General features: G+C 41.5%; 1 protein-coding gene across 1 annotated transcript in view; it reads right to left on the reverse strand.

The window, feature by feature from the left end:
- LOC309549499 (serine palmitoyltransferase 3-like) overlaps positions 1-25,347 on the reverse strand; it is a 104,457-nt gene that overhangs the window by 45,824 nt on the left and 33,286 nt on the right. Inside the window, exon 2 of the mRNA XM_082249833.1 lies at positions 22,079-22,267. Coding sequence (XP_082105959.1) covers positions 22,079-22,267 — 189 coding nt within the window. The remainder of the gene's footprint in view (positions 1-22,078; positions 22,268-25,347) is intronic.

A 25,347-nucleotide genomic window follows, 5' to 3' on the forward strand; every position in this document is an offset into this window, starting at 1 on the left:
AAAACCTAAAGGCCCTATGTTGGTAGGATTTGCAGCATCCATTCAGTTTAAGGAGCCAGTAGCTAATGCAGCACACTAGGCTCCACTGTAACTAAAGTATCACTCTGGGATAGACTAACCTTTTAACTAAGTAAAATAATAAGTAACATATTGGCAACTGTGAAGTGTGTACTGTCATTATTTGTAGATTAATCGCATGAATACTTCCTGAGTGCACTGTAAGAAGTCTTCTTTGTTTGGTTTGTAGAAATGGCTAGGTCACATTATGTGTTTGATCAGACCTGCCTAGGAGAAGGAGAAAATCCACAAAGACCCTTACCTTACATTTCTTGAAGGCTCCTTTTTCTTCCACCTTTTTAACATATTTAACCACTTAAGCCCCGGAGGATTTTCCTGCTAAAAGACCAGGGGGTAGTTTGCGATTCGGCACTGCGTGACTTTAACGGACAATTGCGCGGTCGTGCGACGCTGTACCTAAACGAATTTTTTACGTCCTTTTTTTCCCACAAACAGAGCTTTCTTTTGGTGGTATTTGATCACCTGTGCGATTTTTTGATCACGCGCTATAAACAAAAAAAGAGCGACAATTTTGCAAAAATAGCAATATTTTTCACATTTTTTTATATGAAATTCCCCCAAAAAAAAATGTAAAAATCGAAATTTTTTAACATTTTTGGCCAATTTGTTTTATCCTACCTATGTTTGGTAAAAAAAATCGCAAAAAGCGTATTTTGATTGGTTTGCGCAAAAGTTATCGCGTTTACTAACAAAGGGAAAGATTTTTGTCATTTTTGTTGTTTTTTTTTTAACGCGTAACGGCGGCGATCTGCGATTTTTTTTGCGGTACTGCGACATTGCGGCGGACAGATCAGACCCTTGACTGACATTTTTGACACTTTTGGGGTTACCAGTGACATTTCTACAGTAATCAGTGCTATACATATGCACTGTTACTGTAAAAATACACTGGCAGTGAAGGGGTTAACTTTATTTGGGAGGGAGGGGCTGTGTGTGTCCCTAGGGGCGTGATTCTTACTGTGATTGGCTGTGGCTCTAGCTGTAAGGACACTGATCAACGGATCTACATACTAGATCCGAGTAATCAGTGTCTTTACAGCGATGAGAATGACAGGCAGCTTGTTTACACAAGCTGCCTGACATTCTCCCTCTTCCCCCGACGATCGCCGAGTGGCCGGCGGACATCGGGTCCGCTGGTCACACGCGCGGGGGGGTGCGTGACCGCGCGGGAGCGGGAGCGCGCCTCCGCGGGCGCGCGCTCGCTCCCCAGACCCTCCCAGGCTAGTGACGTTAATTAACGTCACTCTGCCTGGCAGGGGCTGACCGCCGCAGTAAATCTACTTGCGGCGGTCGGCAAGCAGTTAATTGCTTTGTGAGCATTTAAGCACAAATCAAAATCTCTTTTTGTTTAATGTATATGTGTTGTACACATGTACTTAATTATTTTTATAGAAAAAACAAATACAACACATTAAATAAACAAAAAACAAGCTGCGCTGAGTTAAAAATATACAAATGACAGTATAATGGCAATAAACCTAAATCAATCGAATAAGTGCAAATGATATATATATATAGATAAATATATAAATGAGTAATAAATATAAAAATTGTGCAGAAAAATATATAAATAAGTGATAAATATAAAATCGTGCAAAAAGTCCAAAGAATCCCGATCCGTGAAAAAAGGGGGGTATGGTGTCACCACGCTGTGTTAAATCCACCACCAGTAAGATTGAATTCCTTACCAGATAAATGGTAAATCAAGCCTGTAATTGGTAAACAGGGTGATCACCAAGGAGACATCCAGAGATGATCCTCTTGACCTCAGACCCAGATGCTGAACAGCGCAGATGTAGATGCACAGAAGCACAGAATATGGCCAATATACTCCAATGGACACCCAGAGAATTGCCCTCAGAGGTTCCCAAATATCGCCACCATTAAAAAGAAATGCAAAAGCTCCATAGCGTAAAACCATAGGATTTATTGTAGGTTTAAAAGAAATGCACTTACACAAAATGCAGAGTAAAGCACAGATGCACAAATAAGCCGCCGGCCAGTCGGCTCCTCCACCCGTCCTCACTTCCTGGAACACAGGGCTGACGTCAGCACGCCGCGTGTAAGTGCATTTCTTTTAAACCTACAATAAATCCTATGGTTTTACACTATGGAGCTACTGCATTTCTTTTTTATGGTGGCGATATTTGGGGCAATTCTCTGGGTGTCCATTGGAGTAAATTGGCCATATTCTGTGCTTCTGTGCATCTACATCTGCGCTGTTCAGCATCTGGGTCTGAGGTCAAGAGGATGACACCATATCCTCCTTTTTTCACGGATTGGGATTCTTTGGACTTTTTGCATGATTTTATATTTATCACTTATTTATATATTTTTCTGCACAATTTTTATATTTATTACTCATTTATATATTATATATATATATATATATATATATATATATATATATATATATATATATATATATATATATATCATTTGCACTTATTCAATTGATTTAGGTTTACCATTATACTGTCATTTGTATATTTTTCACTCAGCGCAGCTTGTTTTTTGTTTATTGGGTTTTGGTGCTATCACACTGGAAGCTGCAGCTATTTATTATTTATTTCTCATCTGAGCGCAGCCATACCTTTATTTGTTTAACACATTAAATAAGCCAATGTTAAAGTAGCTCTTGAGGGCAAGAAATCAAAATATTCCCATGTCCCCTTCTGGTTTAGTTGATTTATATTGATTTTTGCATAGGAGCATTCTGATTGCATTTTAGGATATTAATTTTAGAATATTTATTTATTAAATCTTTATCTTATCATTAGGCATGACCAGCTTATATGTACACATACAGTATATATATATATATTATAGTAGCAGTTGGTGTCTGAGCCCTGCTGGCTGGAAGAGTCTTATGCTGTTGATGAGATGTGGGATATAATGAATGTAAGCTAGAGTATTGTTAATGTTACGCAGTCTGACCCAAATAACTCCTCTGCTTCACTTGTTGCAGAAATAATAGAACCTATTATTGTTATTTTCAGTGGATTGTTAATGTTCTGTTTTTAAGCTTGGGGTGTAAATAGATTTGTTACACTTGTGAAAAGGTTTGACCAGAGGACTGTAGCGGAATAAAGAGCCTGTGTGGTAAGTGTAAGTCTGTGTGGCAAGTGTGATAAAGTGACACCTACTGTGTGTGGCCTGAAGAAACAATTTAGGTGGCGACCCAAATTGTAGTAGAGACTCAAGGAGGACTCTAGACATGGGACAGCCCCAACCCCATAGACCTCTCAAAGCCGAGAGAGGTAAAAATGGCACAAGTAAATTGAGTCCTTTGGTAGACGGATAGATACGGACAGTGGTTAAGGAATGACACCAAGAATATTATAGATTGGACTAAAGATCCAATCCCAAAAGAAGGAGTTTATGATGTAGCAACTTGGATCTCTGTGTATGTTAATTATCACGGCAGACTGACAGAGTTGGATAAAGGAATTAAATGTGTACAAATTTTGAGTGTTTTCTAATACATATTACTGATGGGCCCAGTAAGAAAGATTTAGACAAGGCAATGCAAGTGATATCTAAATGTTTAATAAATAGAAAGATATGAGAACAAAACCTGTCAGAGATGATTGATAAGTTACAATTATCCTGGGACAATGTAAGTTATAGGCAGAGTAAAAGGAGCAAAAATAAAAAGAAAAAAGCAGAAAATGAGACAGTTAAAGCAGAGAATATGGCTAGCAAGGATGAGTACAGTGATGATAGATAAAATTACATAAAGACCCCTCTTCCATCTAAAAGTTCATCCCAAGTCTGCCCCTCAATATCCATGTCTCCTACAGCACCCTTTCACCCAGATCTACACCCCCTCCTCCAAGTTATCAGGCACACCAAGAATCTCCATACAGGGAAGTTATACGAGACTTAGAGAGTATAGCTGCCCAGGAAGAAAATTAAGCTGTACTTGGCTTAAGATATGATGCATATCCTGTTCGTATAATTACCAATAAAAGACAAGGACTAGATGATGGTCAACCGATAGTTACAACAAGTACCAGTTACCAACCCCTTTCCCCAGGGGAAATGCACGCACTTACAAAGGATATCCCAAATCCCTCAAAAGACAAAGCTGTCTTTATGCAGGAAATTAACAAATTAAAAGAAACTCAGGATCTATGTTTGGCAGATATGGCTCAATTGCTGAGAATAGTCCTTGGATCCGCTGATCTAAACAAGATCGCACAGAAAAGTGCAGACGACAATGCTAATGTCACAATATGCCCTTCAGGCAGGGGAGACTTCCCATTTTAAGCTGAAGAAAAGACAACAGGAGAGTTAGAGAGAAAGTGGACAGAATGTTGTAGAATTATAAATGAATGGCCCTCGCAAAACAAATAAGGTGGCTTGCTAGATGTGAGACAAGAAAAGACTGAGGATGTTTTTGATTATTTTAAATGTGTCCAGACCATGGCAGAAACAGTGGAGGGTAGATGTGACTGATCGTACTAACATCACTGCCAAAGGGTGTAAGAATGTTGTGATGCAACAAAAACCAGAGTGGAGGGGATATGAATGGGCTTTGCTGAGGGAAGTGTGCAGCAGTATTGAAGTCCATGAAAAAGAGAGGAAAGAGAAGAAGAACTTTAATGCTTTTGTGGCTCAAGATCAGGCTCAAGGAGCTAAAATTTCCAAAGAGAAACCAGGAAGTGCTTTAATTGTGGTAGGATTGGGCATCTTGCTAGAAACTGCCTGATAAACGTAAGCAGAAGAAGGAGGGGGAAGGTGATGAATAACTAGCAAAGCATCACAAATTCTCCGAGAGGACAGAGGTTAACTTATGCATTTCTGAGACAGATGGTAAGGACGCTTTTGTAACATTACGCTTTCCACAATTAATAGACTAGGAAATGTCATGATTAGTTGGTTCTGGCTCCACCCAGACTATAATTCAAAAGCCCTGACCACCAAAGGACATCCCCCTTACATCTGGGCCTCTAGCAATAGGAGTGGGAGGAAAGTCCACCCCTCTCAAGGAAACGCCCCCCATACAAATAGGGATTGGAAACCACATGTTTCATAAGCTGCTTGTCTCTGATACTGTACCATGTAATCTACTGGGAAGAGACTTACTGAATTGCTTAAAAGCCTGCAAACAGTATATACCCAATGGAGTAGAAGTACATGTTGGAAAATTAGATCAGGAAATTATAAGTTGATTGACAGCAATGGAACTGGAGGAAGAGATTGAAGACAAAATTCCACCTGAAATTGTTGCCCAAATACCTGATACCTTCTGGGCCAAGGGAAAGTATGATGTGGGGTTTCTACAATTCCCTCCAGTAAAAGTTTGAATAAAAGCAGGAGCCCAAATCCCACGCATACCACAATACCCACTATCAGTAGATCAACTCACCGGTATACAAATACAAATAAAATAACTACTTGTAGCAGGTGTTATAAAGAAAACAGGGAGCAGAGCACAAACGCCATTGTTTCCTGTAAGAAAAAAGTTAATAAGGTAGAGAAGCCAGTATATCGAATGGTACATGATTTAAGGGCCATCGATCAGATCATCGAGGAAGACACTTCTGTTGTCCCAAATTCTAGTACTTTGCTCAATGATATACCTACAGGAACAAGGGTGTACACCCGTAATAGACTTGGTCAATGCTTTCTTTAGTGTCGCCCTGGATGAAGAAAGACAAAAACTCTTTGCTTTCCAGTTTGAGGTAGAAATGTACACCTGGACAAGAATTCCACAAGGATTGGTCCCATCCCAAGTGAATTCTCAAGGGGCCATGATGCAATCCTGAAGGGGTGGAAACCAGCCCAGAAAGGCACCATGATTAAAGTGTACATTGAAGACATCTTGCTATGTGCAGACACAAAAGAACATGGTGAACAAGACTCTTTTTCTCTGTTGAAATATCTCAGTGAACAGAATTGCAGGGTGTCAAAGGAAAAGGTGAAATGGTGAAATGGTGAAATTTCTTGGTCACTGTCTAAGCCCTGGAACTAAGTACATTTACATTGAAAGAAAACAAAGAATAATAAAATGCCTCAGCCGAAAAACCACAAGCAACTTAGGGAATTCCTCGGTATGGTGTCATATGTGAGACAATGGATACCAGATGCTAACACTAAGTTGAAACCCTTGTATGCTGCCCTAACTATATTCTTTTGAATGGACAAAGGAATTGGAGGATGCCTTCAACCAGTTGAAAGCTGATATTCAGATTTCGCCTGCTCTCAAATTGCCTGACCAATTATATTGTTCTGTCAAGGGAGCCACAGGCAATGGAGTCCATACTCAGAGATCACTATCAGGAACACACATAGTGGCCTATAAAAGCGTATAACTGGACCCAATCCTTCCAGGAACACCAAGCTGTGTAAGAACAGTGGCAGCTGCTGCATTACTAGTTGAGAAGGTTGCCATTGTACAGTAAAGATTAATCAGCCTCTGACAGTCTACACAACACATGTAGCAAATTAAATCCCGAAGACCATACATCTGTCATCAGCAAGGCTGAGCAAATACGAGGCAATCCTGCTTGAATCAGGAGAAATAGAAGTGAGAAGATGTACTACAATCAACCCTGCCAGCTTTCTCCCAGAGATGGAAGAAACCTTGAAGGGGAGGGTGATCACAATTGCTTGGAACTCATGGAAGAAGAAATGCAGCAAATCTCCACAGTAAAAGAACTGGTGGATGGTTTATTCAATTCTCCAGGAATGGATGTCAAGACTTTGTTGAGGGATGCATAATTTGTGCTAAAAATAGGAAAGTGAACTAGAGTGACACAAAGACATTTGGTCAAGCCACTATTCCCTTTTCAAAGAATTCAGATTGACTACATTAACCTAAATCAGGCCAATACCAACATGTTTTGGTGTGCGTGGACATGTTTTCAGGATGGGTGAAAGCCTGGCCAATAATTAAAGCAAATGCCAAGATGACAGCAAAGAAGCTTCTTTCTGAAGTAATATGTCGTTTTGGAGTCCCTGAAACCATAGAGAGTGACCATGGAACACATTTCACTGGAGAGATCACGCAAATGATATGCAAAGACTTGGAATTGAGCAGGCCTTTCATACCCGCTATCACCCTCAGAGTTCAGGAAAGGTAGAACAATACAATTGAATCATTAAGAAAAGGCTAGCTAAACTAATGCAGGAAAGAGAGGAAGGGTTAGTGAAGAAATAGTGGCCAGAACTGTTGCCACTGGTTCTTTAAAGCATTAGGACTACCCCTACCTATAAGACAGGCAATTTGAGTCCTTATGAGATTTTGTTTGGGGGCCCACCTAAGACAGGATTGTATTTTCCACATCAGACTGCTGTAATGTATAATGATCTTGCTGCTTATGTAACTGCCTTGCACAAGCAACTAACTACGACGCACAAGCTTGTTTTTGTTTCTAGGCCAGATCCAGATCAAGTAACTGGAACACGTGATTTACAGCCAGGTGATTGGGTCCTTGTGAAAGAACATGTGAAAGTGCCCTTGGGTCAAAAGTTTGAGGGACCCTACCAAGTGCTCCTTGCAACTGCCAAAGCTGTAAAGTTGGAAGGAAAACAGACGTGGATACATGCCAGCCATTGCAAGAAAGTACAGCCACCCTTAAAAGATGAGTAATTTTCTGTTATGCCTTTGCTTGATCCTAGTAGTCAAGGCTATAGAAGAAAACCACCTGTACAAATTGCACATGTTGGCGGCCGTAAGGGGTAACTTGAGTAATTGCTGGATCTGTTCACATAAACCAGACAGTTCAAAAGGTATACACCTGATACCCATTGCCATTAATTTAACCACCGGAAAACTGTATCTTTATGGGCCAGGCCAAAAATTAGCCTTGATAGGACTCCAGAAGTTAAACCAATTTACCTTCACTCTGATTTTAAACAATACAAATTTGCCCAAATACCAGTGTGTCTAGAAATGCCACAAATGTTTTACTATTTTGAACATACACCCTATTCTTAATATAACAAAAGACATTTGGAAACATCCCCTTGCTTGCTACAGACAAAAGGTATACAATGTGGTATTAAAATAGAAAATATGTAGAACCCAGAATACTTTTTGTATAGAGATGGTAAATACATTAAGTCAGCAGAGTGGTTTCTAGCCCCCAAGGACTGCACAGGAGCACATAGTGCTGGCATAGTGATGAATGGCTTTGTTTGTAAACAAACCCTTTTATCACAAGCTTAGAGCCGGTGTTCCGTGAGAATTACCTACCCGTGAGAAAAACCTACCCTCGTCACTTCCGGTACACGGCAGTCTGTGTAACGCGAGCAGTTACATTAAAACAGCTGTGCTGCACTATGAGTCATCTCCGCTCCTGTCCCGGTCACTACGCTGATCTTGGCTACTAAATATAAAAGCGGCGGCGGCTGTATGAAAAGATAAATCACGGAGCCGCCAGCCGCTTTTATATTTAGTAGCCAAGATCAGGGAAGTGACCGGGACAGGAGCGGAGATGACTCATAGTGCAGCACAGCTGTTTTATGTCACCGCCGCGTCAGTAGGTTTTTTTAACGGACACCGAGATAGTTTCAGACTAGTGCGCATGCGCACTACTCTGATCCTCAGCTCTTACATTACGTTTCCCGGGCTGTGAGCATGCGCACTGCTGCGCTGCTCAGCTGTTCCTGGCCGGAAGTGACGAGGGGTAGGTTTTTCTCACGGGGTAGGTAATTCTCACGTTACACCGGTTCACACTGCCACGACTTGTCAGGTGACTTGGTCAGAGCTGACATGTTGATCAGTGTCTTTGTTAGATATAGGAGAGTTAAGGTTAGGGATGGGCGAACTGTTCGACCCGAATGATCGGGGCGTTTGACAGTTTGTTCGGCTAACCGAATGGCCACAGTGCACTGCTGCACCGCACAGTGAAATGGAAGCCCTGATTGGCTGAAGTAATGAAAGCTTTGCCATTATTGGAGAAAGTAATGATGACTCTATCCAATCATGAACAATATAACAAATCAAGTGTAGTGCAATCAAAGTCCCAATTCATTTATAAAAAATAAAAAATTCCACCATCTGCTCAGCTCCAAGCAATGACCCCACTACAGAGTAACAATCGCCTGTTAATATGTCTCTCTGGATACCACTGGAATGCTCCTCCACAAGATGTTCCTGGACCAGACTGGACTCTTCTAGGAATCTCAATCATTCATGTATGGCCAAAAAAACAATAAAGAAAAACCATAGTGCTCTCTGCTTAAAATAATTTCATAAAACTATACAAAGGGATAAAAAATACTCACATAACAATGTGATACACAAGCATATCATCAACTCTCCCAGCTGATACATACACGAAAAAAACATTCTGAATAGCGGCTCTTTCCACCTGTACTTGTTACGCTCCTTAATAAGCTTCTTCAGCCCTTTATCCAATCATGGCTCATTGCTTAGTCCCACCCCACACTTTAAAAGTATTCTTTCAAAAGTGGCCATTTGTAGTGTGATATCGGCGTGGAGAGAGATAGAACAGGTCTCTGTTCAGTGCTACTAGAGAGTTAGAGTGCTATAGTGTGCTATTCTGATTCTATTGTCAGTGTAGAATATCAGTTTACTGTGAATCTAATGATAGTTTAGTCAATGTGAGTGTAGTCGTGCGACCATTCATTTTTAATTTAGTGTCACTTTACGCCTCATGTACACTGCTGCTGATAAACGGAGGTTTAGGAGCAGTTGAATGTTTTTTTCAGCAGCCCCTAAACTCTCCTTTATGTTATCTTATCTGTCCATGTTCACTGAGTCGTTTAAAGTCGTTTAGAGGTAGTTGAGTCTAGTGGCATTTTTTTTAAAGCAAAAAACTGCGTTGAGGATGGAAGTTTATTGGCATTTGAAATGCCAAATGCTTGTAACAGCGTGTAAATTTGTCTAAACGTGGTAACTCATGTTTATAAGCGTTTTGTTTATAGGTGTTTTCAATGGGGATTTCTGACCATTTTACAATGTAAAACGCTTCTAAACGTAAATGCCGCTAAACGCGCATTAATGCGGCAAAATGGATATTTTTAATCGTCGGTTACTAGCTGTCAAGTTTAAGCATTTAGGAGAGGTTTTTAAACTTCCAGTGTACACGAAGCATTAGTGTGAATCTAGTAATAGTTCAGTGAGTGTAGTAAGAGACCATTCATTTTTCATTTAGTGTCAATTTGTTTTGTCAGGGCAGGTTTACTGCATTATAGTTCAGTGCGTTAGTGCAACTATAATGCAGTATTTTTCTGTGCGTTAAATGCCGTTTAACGCAGTATATTACAGTGCGTTATATGCCGTTTAAGGCAGTATATTTCTGTGCGTTAGTTGATGTTTAACGCAGTATATTTCAGTACGTTACTGCACTTTTAACGCAGTTTATTTCTGCGTGTTAGTGCACGTTTAATGCAGTATATTTCTGTGCGTTACCTGTGGTTTAACGCAGTATATTTCAGTATGTTACGTGCTGTTTCACGCAGTATATATTTGTGCATTAGTGCACGTTTAAAGCAGAATGATTTCAGTGCGTTACTGCACATTTAACGCAGTATATTTCTGTGGGTTGGTGCACATTTAGCACAGTATATTTCTGTGCTTTACTGCACGTTTAACGCAGTATATTTCTGTGCGTTGCTGCACGTTTAATGCAGTATATTTCTGTGGGTTAGTGCCCGTTTAACGCAGTATATTTCAGTGCGTTAGGGCACTTTTAACACAGTATATTTCAGTGCATTATGTGCTGTTTAACGCAGTATATTTCAGTGCGTTACTGCACATTTAACGCAGTATATATCTGTGCGTTACTGTACATTTAATGCAGTATATTTGTCAGGAAAGGGTTCATCTGCCAGTGGCACTGTGGCTCCCAGATCTATAGGCTGCAGTTTCGGTGTCCAGGAGATTCTCCTGAAGAAGTCACGTGGCCGTGACGATACGCGTAGAGACGCAGAGGCTGAATGCGGAAGAGAGGCATCACGGACCGCTCGCTACTGACATCCCCATGCACCTGCTGTTGGAAGCTTTAATGTAAGTTGCTACGTTTGTTTTATGCAAATAAACTTTTGAAATACTGCACCAGAGGAAGCTTTTTTCTTTGTCTGCCCCCATCTGGGAGTATACAGGATACCGAAATACCCCCCCTCACCCCTGGAAGGCGTAAGGAGTTTTAAAACCCCCTCCCAGCATCCCCCTTGGATGAACACAGGATTATTGGAAAAATACTTTTCAAATGCTGTAACGTTACAGCAGTAAGGTAAGGGTGTAGCACACCCAGAAGCCCTGCATATTTGCTTTGTCACTGTTCACTGTTTGGTGTTTGTAATCACCCACCTGAACCTATCACTTGAGTCCACGCCACTGTCACTTTATGATGATTGATGCTGCAATTTATTACTGAATGGACTTGTTTTACTAGCCAGAATATGATGATTTTATAACTTATTTTTTATACTTTACTGTTTATTACTGTTACGCAGCCTTTACACACAGTGTCAATACTGTCACTTTATATTTATTTATTTTTGAAGTCAGTCAGTCCCCACACTGGGACGGTCATCTTGTTTGCATACCTGTTGATTTTTTCCTGCACCGTTATTTTGCACATAGCACTTTTCATCACACCTAGTTCACAGCAGATTATATCCTATGGATCATTTATGCATATGTATATGTTTTTAATCATTGCACCTCTGTGGCACTACTAGCACCTTGTACTTACTATTAATATTTTTTCTATGAAGCACAGAACTAATTTATTAACGCACGATTACACTTATTAAATGTTATTTTATGCTATTTATGTCAGGATATGCGCGGCTTCAATATTATACCTATTGTGATTTATTCAGTTATTTATGAAAGGCTGAGATAAGAGCTGCAGCTGATCCCATTTCTCACATTTGTTCTGATCCTCCTCTTACCTACCAGTGATATCGCAGGGGCTATTTCCATTTACTACTTTAAACCCTGTGCATGCTCTTCCTCACTGCCTTTGTGTTGTCTCCACGTGCCCCTGACCTGTGTTCCTGTGTTCCTATGTTCCTGTGTTCCTGTGTCCCTGCATCCTGATCCTGCAGCCTAATCCCTTCCTACCTGCTTACTCTGTGTCTTGTTACCCTCTCCCTGTCCTGTCTTTTTCCCATCTCCCTCTTTTTGATTAGGGATGATCGAATGGTTCGGGTCGACCATCGGTTCGACCCGAACATTGACTGTTCGAGGTTCGGCCGAATTCCGAACTTTTTGCTGAAAAAGTTCGGAATTCGGCAACCAGAACCGACCAAAATGCAATGGGACAGGAACTGGGCTTTAAAAGCCAGTGATTGGACCAGAACCATCAGTAAAAGCCAATTGAGGGGGCAGGAGAATGCTAGGAATGTGATTGGAGTGACTAGGGGGTCCAGAGGCCAATCATTAGTGAATACGCCCCCCAGTATATAAGATAGCCCCGCCAAATCTCTACCATTTTAATACAGGGCTGTGGAAGAGAGTGGAAGCAGTTCTGTTACTTCTGCTCTCAAAGTGTCATTTAGCAATTATTAGTGTGAGGAAAGGGATCTCTAGTGTAGTTAGGGTACTATTTTCCACTATAGTTAGATTTAATAATCTAGTTTCTGTAGGGAAAGTGTTAAGTGTAAGGGGACCGTAGTATAGTGTAGGGTTAACTGACTCGAACTGCAGGGTGACAAAACCCTTCCATGTCAGGGTGACCGTCATAGAGAAAAGATCGTTTCTCTTAGAACACTAATAGAACCGGATAGTGGCTTCGCCCCTGTCACCTGGCTTTTTGTTGCAGGCGTTTATAGGGCTTTTTTGAGGACATGTTTGGAGTTAGGCATGACATCTGAACTTCTGTGTAGGGGTATATATACACACACACATGTATGTATATATACACATACACATATATAGGTGTGAAAGTAACCTATGCTTGCGCTAATGAAATAATTAACATCCATATGGCTTCTCTGCTATAACACCTATATGTGTGTATGTGTATAAATACATATAAGTGTGTGTGTATATATACCCCTATACAGAATTTCAGATGTTTTGCCTGCCTCCAAAGACCCCCAAAAAATGCCCAAAAAAAACGCATGCTGCAAAAACACACCTGGGCGTTTTTGTAGCTGGCGTTTTTTTGGGCATTTTTTGGGCGTCTTTGGAGGCAGGCATAACATCTGTACTTCTGTGTAGGGGTATATATACACACACACACATGTATGCATATATACACATACACATATATAGGTGTGAAAGTAGCAGAAACCTATGCTTGCGCTAATGAAATAATTAACACCCATATGGCTTCTCTGCTATAACACCTATATGTGTGTATGTGTATAAATACATATAAGTGTGTGTGTATATATATACCCCTATACAGAAGTTCAGATGTTATGCCTGTCTCCAAAGACCCCCAAAAAATGCCCAAAAAAACGCCTGCTGCAAAAACACACCTGGGCGTTTTTGTAGCTGGCGTTTTTTTGGGCATTTTTTGGGCATCTTTGGAGGCAGGCATAACATCTGTACTTCTGTGTAGGGGTATATATACACACACACATGTATGTATATATACACATACACATATATAGGTGTGAAAGTAGCAGAAACCTATGCTTGCGCTAATGAAATAATTAACATCCATATGGCTTCTCTACTATAACACCTATATGTGTGTATGTGTATAAATACATATAAGTGTGTGTGTATATATACCCCTATACAGAATTTCAGATGTTTTGCCTGCCTCCAAAGACCCCCAAAAAATGCCCAAAAAAAAAACGCATGCTGCAAAAACACACCTGGGCGTTTTTGTAGCTGGCGTTTTTTTGGGCATTTTTTGGGCGTCTTTGGAGGCAGGCATAACATCTGTACTTCTGTGTAGGGGTATATATACACACACACACATGTATGTATATATACACATACACATATATAGGTGTGAAAGTAGCAGAAACCTATGCTTGCGCTAATGAAATAATTAACACCCAGTGTGTGTGTGTATATATATACCCCTATACAGAAGTTCAGATGTTATGCCTGTCTCCAAAGACCCCCAAATAAAGCCCAAAAAAACGCCTGCTGAAAAAACACACCTGGGTGTTTTTTTTGGCGTAGGCGTTTTTTTGGGCATTTTTTGGGGGTCTTTGGAGGCAGGCAAAACATCTGAAATTCTGTATAGGGGTATATATGCACACACACTTATATGTATTTATACACATACACACATATAGGTGTTATAGCAGAGAAGCCATATGGGTGTTAATTATTTCATTAGCGCAAGCATAGGTCTCTTCTACTTTCACACCTATATATGTGTATGTGTATATATACATACATACATGTGTGTGTGTATATATACTCCTACACAGAAGTACAGATGTTATGCCTGCCTCCAAAGATGCCCAAAAAATGCCCAAAAAACACCAGCTACAAAAATGCCCAGGTGTGTTTTTGCAGCAGGAGTTTTTTTTGGGCATTTTTTGGGGGTCTTTGGAGGCAGGCAAAACATCTGAAATTCTGTATAGGGGTATATGTAATACACTTATATGTATTTATACACATACACATATATAGGTGTTATAGCAGAGAGGCCATATGGGTGTTAATTATTTCATTAGCGCAAGCATAGGTTTCTGCTACTTTCACACCTATATATGTGTATGTGTGTATATATACATACATGTGTGTGTGTATATATATATATACCCCTACACAGAAGTTCTGATGTTATGCCTGCCTCCAAAGACCCCCCAAAAATGCCCAAAAAAACGCCTGCTACAAAACCGGCAAGGTGTGAAAATAGCGGAGCCATATCCCTGTTCTATATTAATTCTAAAACAAACAAACTTTTTTTCTGGTTCTGGACATGCTATAGAGCTGAAACTTCACAGGTACACTTTTTAGACCCCCCAGACACTAAATCCAAAGAAATCTCTCTTTTTTTTTTCAATAATTTTTTCAATAATTGTCTCTCTATCAAAAATGACAATTTTTAAGAACTTTTTTTGTGTGATTAATAGTCCCTGGGGCATGACCCAGAACCCTAGGCACTCTTTAGGGGCATTTATTGGGTTTTAGGGCTTCAAAATGGTGTTTTTTGATTACCGAAGTTCGGGTCCCATTGATTTCAATGGGGTTCTGAAATCCGTTCCGAACTTTCGGGAAGTTCGGGTGTTCTGGTCGAACCGAACTTTTGAAAAGTTTGATCATCCCTATTTTTGATCTCCCTTGTATGACCCTGGCTCTGTTACGATTATGATTCGTTTATCCCGTTTTATGTATATACTTGGTTCAGGCAGTTGTTTGTTGTGTGTCCTTATTGTTTGGTTATCTGTTTTTTTAACACAGTTTTAGTTTACTGGAGGTGCGTTTTCATTTATGTTATTCATTTATTTTTAAATAAATTATATTATTCTACACTTTACTTGTGCCTGATATTCTCTGTGGCCACCCGTTCATTTCTGGTCACACCTGTTACTGACATATCACCAAGGCTAGTCCTGCCCAGAAGTGGCTGCATAGGGAAACCATCTTGGCTCTGCTGTTGTTTGTTGCAAGATGCATCCTGCGGAGGTTATCTACTTTTCTTTGCTAGTGACAGAGGAAAATGAAAACTGCACTGTCACTATTGTTTGGTTATCTGGTTTAATTTACACAGGTTTAGCTTACTGGGGGTGTGTTTTCATTTGTGTTATTCACGTATTTTTAAATAAACTATATTATTCTACACTTTACTTGTGCCTGATATTCTTTGTGGCAGTCCACACATTTCTGGTCACACCTGTTACTGAAAATATTTCAGTGCGTTACTGCCCATTTAACGCAGTACATTTCTGTGCTTTAGTACACGTTTAATGCAGTATATTTCTGTGTGTCAGTGTAGTTTTACTGCAGTATATTGTGGTGTGTCATGGAGTGTGTCTGTGTAGTGAGTACTCAGGTTAAAGTGTACCAAACACCACATTCCATTGATTGAAGTGCATCCACGTACATATTTCCACATCTTTTTTACATTTTGCTAATAAGGCACCTTTCCATCATGTCTGGGAGGACAACAGAGAGAGGCAGACGTTCCCATGGCTCTGTGAGGGGGCCAGCATCGTATGTGTCAACAAACAAAGGTGAACATGGTCAGTCCTCAGGCAGGGCATCATTTCCTATGTTTAGTGATTTTGCCCATGCTATCCAGCCACAGCATGCAGAGGAGGTGGTTGACTGGCTTACTAAACATTCTAATCCTCCTCATCTCCGTCACCCAAGCAGAGACTAGTGCACAGTCCACTGCAGCTGCCACAGTGGCTAAATCTGCCTCCTTGTCCACAGCTGCTATAGCCCCAGCATCAGGCATGGAGGAGTCAGCTGAATTATTTAAACACAGCGTCAGCCACTTGCTCCTTGTTGATGCACAGCCAATACTTGATTCAGATGTTGCTCAGTTTCTAAATGCAAGCTTGTCAAAGCTGCTGGCTTTGCAACTTCTGCCTTTTCGTCTGGTGAATTTCGTCCCCTTCCGTGAATTTGAAGAATATGCTGCACCACAATGGCAAGTTCCCAGTCGGTATTTATTTTCATGTAAGGCCATTCCAGCTCTGTACCATCAAGTGGAAGGGAATGTTGTGGCATTGTTGGGCAAGACAGTCAGCTGCAAAGTCCATGTTACTGCTGAAATGTGGTCCAGCAAGCATGGTCAGGGACGCTATTTTTAGTTCACAGCTGTTTTAGTTCACAATGCACTGGGCATTAGCTTGTTGTGCCGCCACGTCTCCATATAGTTAATGGTGATGATGCAAGAAATGTAAACTCTACCCCCTTCTCCTCCTCCACCTCCTCTATGTCTTCCTCTGCTGAATTGTCCTACGAACCACAAGTACCCACTAAGCATTCAAGGAGCTATTCAATGAGTTAGGCTAAAAGGTGCCATTCAGTGCTTCAGTTGGTGTGTCTAGGGGATAGGAACCTCACCAGAGCAGAGATACTTGCAGCTCTGCAGGGGCAAACCCAGAGGTGGTTTACACCATGCCAGCTGGAGCCAGGAATAGTGGTGTGTGATAATGGCACAAAGCTCCTGTCCGTCCTTAGACAGGGAAAGTTGACACATGTGCTATGCCTGGCACATGTCCTCAATTTGGTGGTCGTTTCCTAAATAGGTACCCAGGGTTGGAAGATCTGCAAAAGCAGGCCAGAAGAGTCTGTAGCCATTTCAAGCTGTCCTACACATCTATTGCTTAATTAACTGAAACTCAACGGGAATTGCACCTGCCATAAACCGCCTGATTTGTGACATGCCGACCAGGTGGAACTCGACTTTGGCAATGCTGCAGCTTCTGCACATGCAGGAAAGGGCCATCAACAAGTATCTGTGTGAGTATAGCATAATGACAACCTCAGGCCAGCTCGGCTTTTTTTCCCCTACACCAATGGCTGCTGATAAAGGAGGCATTCACTGTACTGTCACTCTTCGAGGAGGCCACAAGGATGGTGAGCTGTGAAAATGCATGCATCAATGACACAATCCCTGTTGTGTTCTTGCTGAAGCAGACTTTGCGTGGCATTATGGACAGGCACTTGAGGCAGAGCAGTGGGAGGCCCGCTTAATGCAGACACCATTCTTCCTGCGCCACAGAACGCAGAAGAGGAGAGGGAGAGGGAGGAGGATTCTGGCAGTTTTAGACGTATTGAAGTGGAGGAAGACATACGTCAACTCTCAACAGATGGTTTTCCATCCCCAGAACCCTTGGGAGTAGTACATGGCTGGGAGGAGGCAGTTCCAGATACTGTAATCCTCAGTGACCCGAGGAGTCTGCTTCTCATGTCTCCGCCAATTTGCAGTGCATGTGCTCCCTCATTCTTCAAAGCCTGCAAAAGGACCCAAGAATACATGGCATCCAGGAGAAGGATCACTATTGGTTGGCAACCCTCCTTGATCACCGTTACAAAGGGAAAGTCTCAGAATTCTTTTGAGGACACTTTAAAGAGGAGATTTTCTAATGCTTTTCCTGAATCTGGTAGGTTACAGTGTCATGGAAAACTTAGGTTTAGAGCGTCTGTTGGTCAAGAGAGGAGCGGTGGAGAAGGGGCCATCTAAATGATGTATTTCACAATTTTTAATTTTTTTTAGTCCTCGCCGCCCAGGGCTCTTAGCTTCCACATCCAATTGGCAGTGTCTGCATCATATGGTGGAGGATTATCTGGGAGTGAAAACAGAGATGGAGAGCTTTCCAGTTGACGATCCTCTGGGTTACTAGGTCATGAGAATAGATCACTGGCCAGAACATGCTCAGTATGCAATTGACCTGCTGGGCTGCCCTGCATCCAGTGTGCTTTCCGAACGGTCATTCATTGCTACTTGAGGTTCTGTTACTGATAATAGAACATGTCTGTCCACAGACTATGTTGACCATCTGACATTTATCAAAATGAATCAGTTCTGGATTACCAGCAGCTATAAAGCCCCTGATGCCGATGTCACTGATTAAGTGTTTTTGAGATGTGGAATCTCTCCCAGGCTGCCTTGTGCTGTGGGTCTTGATTTAATCTGGAAGAATTTTTTGGTGTAAGTTTCATGGGCAAAATTAGCACCCAAAGACAATTTTTTCTGCACCTTTTTGACAGGTGCATATCATTTAAATTTTTGACAGCAAGGCCAATTCTTACTTTTATCAAGAGTACCACTATAGGGTTACGATGTGAAGGTGCCACAAACACCCAAATACCAATTTTTCCACACCTGTTTGACAGGTACTTATCATTTCAAATTTTGACAGCAAGGCAATTCTTGCTTTCATCAAAAGTACCTCTATAGAGTTACGGTGTGAAGGCACCTTTGACACACAAAGACCAGTTACTTCTATCCAAAGTCTGCAGAAGAGACACCAGAATTTATCCAAAAAATCTCTAATCTTGTTCCCAGTAAACTACATTTTGGCCTCATCATACAAACTGGCTCCCCAAGCTGTTGTTTACGAAATAAAGAAAGCTTACAGGGAAATTTTTTTTGGCTTTATAAATGCATTTATTTCTGCAGCAGTTCTATACACAGTACAGATGTGCCACTTTACAGATAGACTAAGGGGACCCCCAGGCACTATTTTGAAAGGAATGTTTTATTTTATTGTTATTTCACATTTTGATGCTTTCACTTTAAGCATTAGTAAATCACTGCTCATTCAAAAATTACAATTTAACAAACTTTCTTTTCATTGAAACATGTCCCCCCAGGGCAGTACCCAGACCTCTATAACCATTGTATGCCCAATTACTTGCATATAAGCCTCCAAAATGGGCACTTTTGATTTTTCCAGTTCGGATCCCATAGACTTTAATGGGGTTTGCTATTCGGTTTTGAACTTTCGCAATGTTCGAAAGTTCTGGTGTGAACCGAACAGGGTTTTTTTCGGCCCATCCCTAGTTAAGGTTCCTGTTTTAGAGTTAGGAATAGGGTTATAGTTAATGTTAGGATATAGTTAGGATAGTTAGCTGTGGCTACTACGATCTACAGATCTCCCCCCAGAAACATAATTTCCTGCTTGTGTGATTAGCTCACTGATTTTCCCAGAAGTCTGCACTGAGATGCAAGTCAGATTTCAGGCATCCCCTGCAAAAAAAATTTATTTTTTGGTAAGATACTCCCAATAGGAATATGTCTAAAGGGATGCAGGCCCAGCAGCTTTCCTCATTAGTGTTCTGCAGGTGCAGCAGCTGATTGATAAATATGAAACCACTCCCATTAGACTCATTGAGCACAGAGGCACAGAGGAACAAACCGTGATTTCTTCAGAAAAACAAAAGGTAGGAATCTGCAACAAAGTTTGTTCTAATCCTACATAGATCACCCAGAGGGGAATGTTTTTTCTCAACAAAAGTGGAGTTACGCTTTAACCACTTCAGCACCGGAAGGTTTTACACCCTTAATGACCAGGGCATTTTTTGCGATTCGGCATTGTGTTGCTTTAACTGACATTTGCGTGGACGTGCTCTGCTCTACCCAAATACAATTGATGTCCTTTTTTTCCCCACAAAATAGAGCTTTCTTTTGGTGGTATTTGATCACCTCTGCGGTTTTTAGATTTAGCTATAAAAAAAAGAGCGACAATTTAAAAAAAAAAAAAAAAAAAAAACAATATTTTTTACTTTCTGCTATAAAACATTCCCAATAAAAATTAAATTTAAAAATCTATTTTTTTTTATCAGTTTAGGCCAATCTGTATTCTGATACATATTGTTGGTAAAAAAAACATCCCAAAAAGCATATATTAATTGGTTTGCGCAAAGTTATGACGTTTACAAACTATGAGATTGATTTTTGGACTTTTTTTGTTGTTTTTATTAGTAATTGCGGCGATCAGCGATTTTTAGCGGGACTTCAACATTGCGGTGGACAAATCTGACACTAAGTGACACTTTTTGGGCACCAGTGACACCAATACAGTGATCAGTGCTAAATAAAATGCACTGTTACTGTATAAATGACACTGACAGGGAAGGGGTAATACTGGGGGTGATCAAGGGGTTAAGTGTGAGCCTAAATTGTGCTTACTAACTGTGGGAGGGAGGGGGCTCTGTGACAGGCACACAGAGATCAGTGTTTCAGCTTAGCTGAGACACATGATCTCATTGTGTCTGTCTGACAGGACAGCTGCCTGCTTTGTTTACATAGGCAGATGGCTCTCTTGTCCGGTTCTCTGAAGATTGCGGGAGGCTGGCGGCGATCGCACCCGCTCCTTCCACGGTCTGGCTCTCACTGTGTCTAATCACAGCGGGAGTGCGGCTCTGGCGGGGCGCGTTCGCCCCCGGGTCCACATGCACATAGTCACATAGATCTACGTGATTATGGGCAGCCGAGCCACCCTGCTGCAGTAAACCAGCGCCTGTTTTGCCCTAGTATTCTGACAAGGGGACTCCACCAGAATACACAGATCAGCGCTTGCAGCCATCAGCTTCAAGTCCTGATGGAATGCAGGTTTGCAACCACCTTCTGCTGAACAGTCAGCAGTACACACGGACCAGATGTCAGCCCGTTCCTGTGGAACCGGCCAATTATTGGTCCATGTATACCCCCCTGCATTAGTCTCTGCTTCCACAGGGATTGGTTGGGTATGAAATATGTACAGTACATGTATATTAATCCAAACTAGACCAATTTACTATGCAAAAACAGAACAAAAAGCATAACTGGGATTTAGCTTTAATGTTGGTGTTTGTGCTAAAGTAAGGGTTATTGTCTGCAATAAAATTAACTTTGGGGTTAGCTTTAGGATTTGTGTTGGCTTTGTTATTTTGATTTTTCCATTTTTTAGAAACATCTCTAATAAGCAGTCTGCATAACAAAATTAGACATAGAATCAGTAAAAGCATTGACTCTGTCCTATGAGTAAGTCCAGTCAGTGACCCCCTCCCTCCATTGGCTTTGTAGAAAGCTTCAACCAGAGACAGAGGAATTTATTTACTAAAGGCAAATAGGCTTACTCTGCAATGGAAGTTGCACAGTGCAAGGACATTTTCTCCACAACTTGGTAAACATGGTGAAATCTCACGTTTAAAAGAATACTTGATCTGGTGTACGTAAGATAAAAAAACAGCATTTACAGTTGCACATAATTGATTAGGGAACTCAGCAGAGTTTCACCATATTCACTAACCTGTGGGGAAAATTCCCTTGCAAAATGCAACTTCCCCTGGGAAGTGAACAGTCTATTTGTCTTTAGTGAATCAACCCAAGAGTGTCTAAAAGGAAACATTTTGATGTGCTCTATATTTACAAAACTCATTTCTCTATCTGAACCTTTTGTCATTAGTGCACCCTTAAGAAGAGACCCTGTTGCAGTTCATTACAGCAACAATTGAAGTTGAGCCAGCACAGACAGTTATTAGACACTCCAAGAAGGAGAGAAGGCTATGATGATAAAGGTGGAAGCCAGTGGTGCTAGAAAATTGACACTTCCTGGATTGGTTAAATTTCCTAATAGGTTCAAAGACACATTGGAAGTGAAATAAAAAGACAATAATTAGACATCATGTTAAGACATAGTTTACTCTTACTTTCTGTTCCTTCCTTTCCTCAGCCATGTGACACTTCTCCAGTCCCCATGCTCTCATAAAGTCACGTAAGTAGCCAAAAAGGATGAGAATTCCATAACCAAGATATGTGAACACAAGAATATACATAGGCGCGTTTTCAAAAGACTCTTTAAACTCTTTCTTGCGCAGGCTGTCTTTAACGACTCCATTCTGTGTAAAGAGAGGAAAAAACATTAAATAGTGTAATGGGCGAACACATTAATCCAGACCCAGAGAAATTGGTGTATTCACTGCAGGTGGAATTTTGGGAATGATTTTCAATGTACTGGTTCGACTAAAAAATTAGTAAAGGGATTGATTTACACCAGTAGCATAAAACAGGATTCCTTCTGTATGATCTGCAGAACCTAAAGTTTTACTAAACCCACAACAGTAAAATCTGTCTGTAGATGCAGAATAGCATGCTTGTTAAACTCACTGTGTAACTTAAGTGATTAATCCTCTGCATTGTGTGAAAAGGCTTTGTGATCCTGTATGCACAGATCCTCCCCCTCCTGCACGTTCACTCTGAACCAGTCCAGATAAGCACAGTATGTGTAGTTCAGCTGCACATGCTCAGTTTGGTCTATATTGCTAAATAGGACACTTCCTGGTTTTGGCTGAGCTATTCAAGTCACACAGTATTGACATCACACATTTGGGGGTGTATACAGATCCTAAATGACAGCCCAGTCCCTCCCTCCTTCCCCATGCCCAGTAACTAAAAAGAACGGTGGGTGGGATGTCACATCTTGATTATTGGATGGTCCGCCTCCCATAAAAGCATGAGGACACAGGCTATAGTGGATTTCAAGAGGTAGTAGTTCCACCAAGGAGATAACACCCCTGTACTGTACATGTTTTTGCATTTTTCTTTTTTAACTTCTCAACAGCATCAGTTACAGCCTGCGGACATGCATATGGAGGTCATTGATATTTCTAAACTTTTAAAAATACATTTATTTCCCAATTTCTCAATTCATAAATAATACAGATCATGCCAAAATGTGTTATGCTTTCTTTTTTGATCCTTCTTTCTCTCTTTATGTGCCTTTCCTTTTCTCTCTCTCTCTCCCCAGTCATCTTCATCCCACCTGCAACTAACACCTCACACCATGTCATCCTCATCTTCATCACACCTGGCAACCCACTGATACCTTGCTAACACCCCATCCCTGTGATCCTCATCACAGCTGGCACCCCACTGATACCTTGCTAACACCCCACCCCCTGCCATCCTCATTTCTATCACACCTGGCACCCCACTGATACCTTGCTAACACCCCACCCCCTGCCATCCTCGCCCTCCTCTTCATCACACCTGGCAACCCACTGATACCTTACTTACACCCCAACCCCTAGCATCCCCAACCTCATTACACCTGGACACCCACTGATACCTTGCTAACACCCCACCCCCTGTAATCCCACATCCTCAGCTTTTTTACACCTGGCACCTACTGCAACCTTGCTAACACCCCACCCTATCATCCTCATCCTCATCACTCCTTGCAACCCACTGATACCTTACTAACACCTCACCCCTGTCATCCTCATCACACCTGGCAACCCACAGATACTTTACTAACACCCCGTCCCCTGCCATCCTCATCACACCTGGCAACCCACTCCCCAAAACACCCCACCCCCTTTTATCCTCATCTTTATTACACCTGGCAACCCACGTATATCTTGCTAACACCCCACCCCCTGTCATTCTCATCCTCATCACACCTGGCAACCCACTAATACCTCACTAACACCCCACCCCTGCCAACCTCCTCCTCATCTTCGTCACACCTGGCAACCCACTGCAACCTTGCTAACACCCCACCCAAATTTGCTTGGAATCTAGAAGCCAGCTAAAAAAATTAGGAGCCAGTTTTTTTTCACGCATGCCGAATGGCCGGCTTCTTTCAGACCGGCTGCAATACACACGGGCTGAATTGCGGCCAGCCACCACTCAGCCCCTTGGCAAGAGCACCTATAAGCCACACAAAAGGGTTTCAATTCTGTTCCTCCTCCTTAGTCACCTCAGTCTACCCCTGCTATACCTAATGACCGCTCAGAAGCCTCCACTGACGGGGGTTAATGGTATAGCACAGGGTGTCCCAAGTCCTTGCAGCACATCTGCCAGTAGCACACCACCAGATGTAGAAATTATCTGCTGAATGTGCTACAGTGAAAAAAAATACAGTCACTGCTACCCACATGCCCAGTGTCTAAATGCAAGCTTGTCAAACTGCTGGCTTTACAACTGCTGCCTTTCCTTCTGGTGGATTCTGCCCCCTTCTGTGAATTTGCAGAATGTGCTGTACCACAATGGCAGGTTCCCATTTGCTATTTCTTTTCAGGTAAGGCCATTCCTCATAGGCCACATTACTGATGACACGATGTAGAGTAAGCATTGTCAGGGGCGCTATATTTCATTTCGCATCATATGGTGGATGATTGTCTAGGAGTGAAAACAGAAATGGAGAGCTTTCCAGTTGATGATCCACTGGGTTACTGGGTTATGAAAATAGACCACTGGCCAGAACTTGCCCAGTATGTAATTGACCTGCTGGGCTGTCCTGCATCCAGTGCTGCTTGAGGTTTTGTTACTGATAATAGAACGCATCTCTCCACAGACTCCGTGGACCGTCTGACATTTATCAAAATGAATCAGTCCTGGAGTACCAGCAGCTATGAAGCCCCTGATGCCGATGTCACTGACTAAGTGTTTTTGGGATGTGGAATCTCTGCAAGACTTCTAGGCTGCTTAGTGTTGTATGTCTTGATTTCATCTGGAAGATTATTTTGGTGTAGGTTTCATGGGCACAATTAGCACCCAAAGACCAATTTTTCTGCACCTTTTTGACAGGGGCATATACTTTAAATTTTTGACAGCAAGGCCAATTCTTGCTTTCATCAAGAGAACCTCTATAGGGTTACAGTGTGAGGGCACCACAGACACCCAAAGGCCAATTTTTTCACACCTGTTTGATAGTTGCATATCATTTCATATTTTTGACAGCATTGCCAATTCTTCCTTTTAATCAAGAGTACCTCTATAGGGTTACGATATGAAGGCACCACAGACACCCAAAGACCAATTTTTCCACACCTGTTTGACAGGTGCATATAATTTTAATTTTTAACAGAAAGGCCAATTCTTGCTTTAATTAAGAGTACCTCTATAGGGTTACGGTGTGAAGGCACCTTTGACACACAAAGACCAGTTACTTCTATCCAAAGTCTGCAGAAGACTT

Source organism: Pelophylax lessonae (assembly GCF_965119305.1).
Source record: "Pelophylax lessonae genome assembly, chromosome: 3".
NCBI classification, from domain to species: domain Eukaryota; kingdom Metazoa; phylum Chordata; class Amphibia; order Anura; family Ranidae; genus Pelophylax; species Pelophylax lessonae.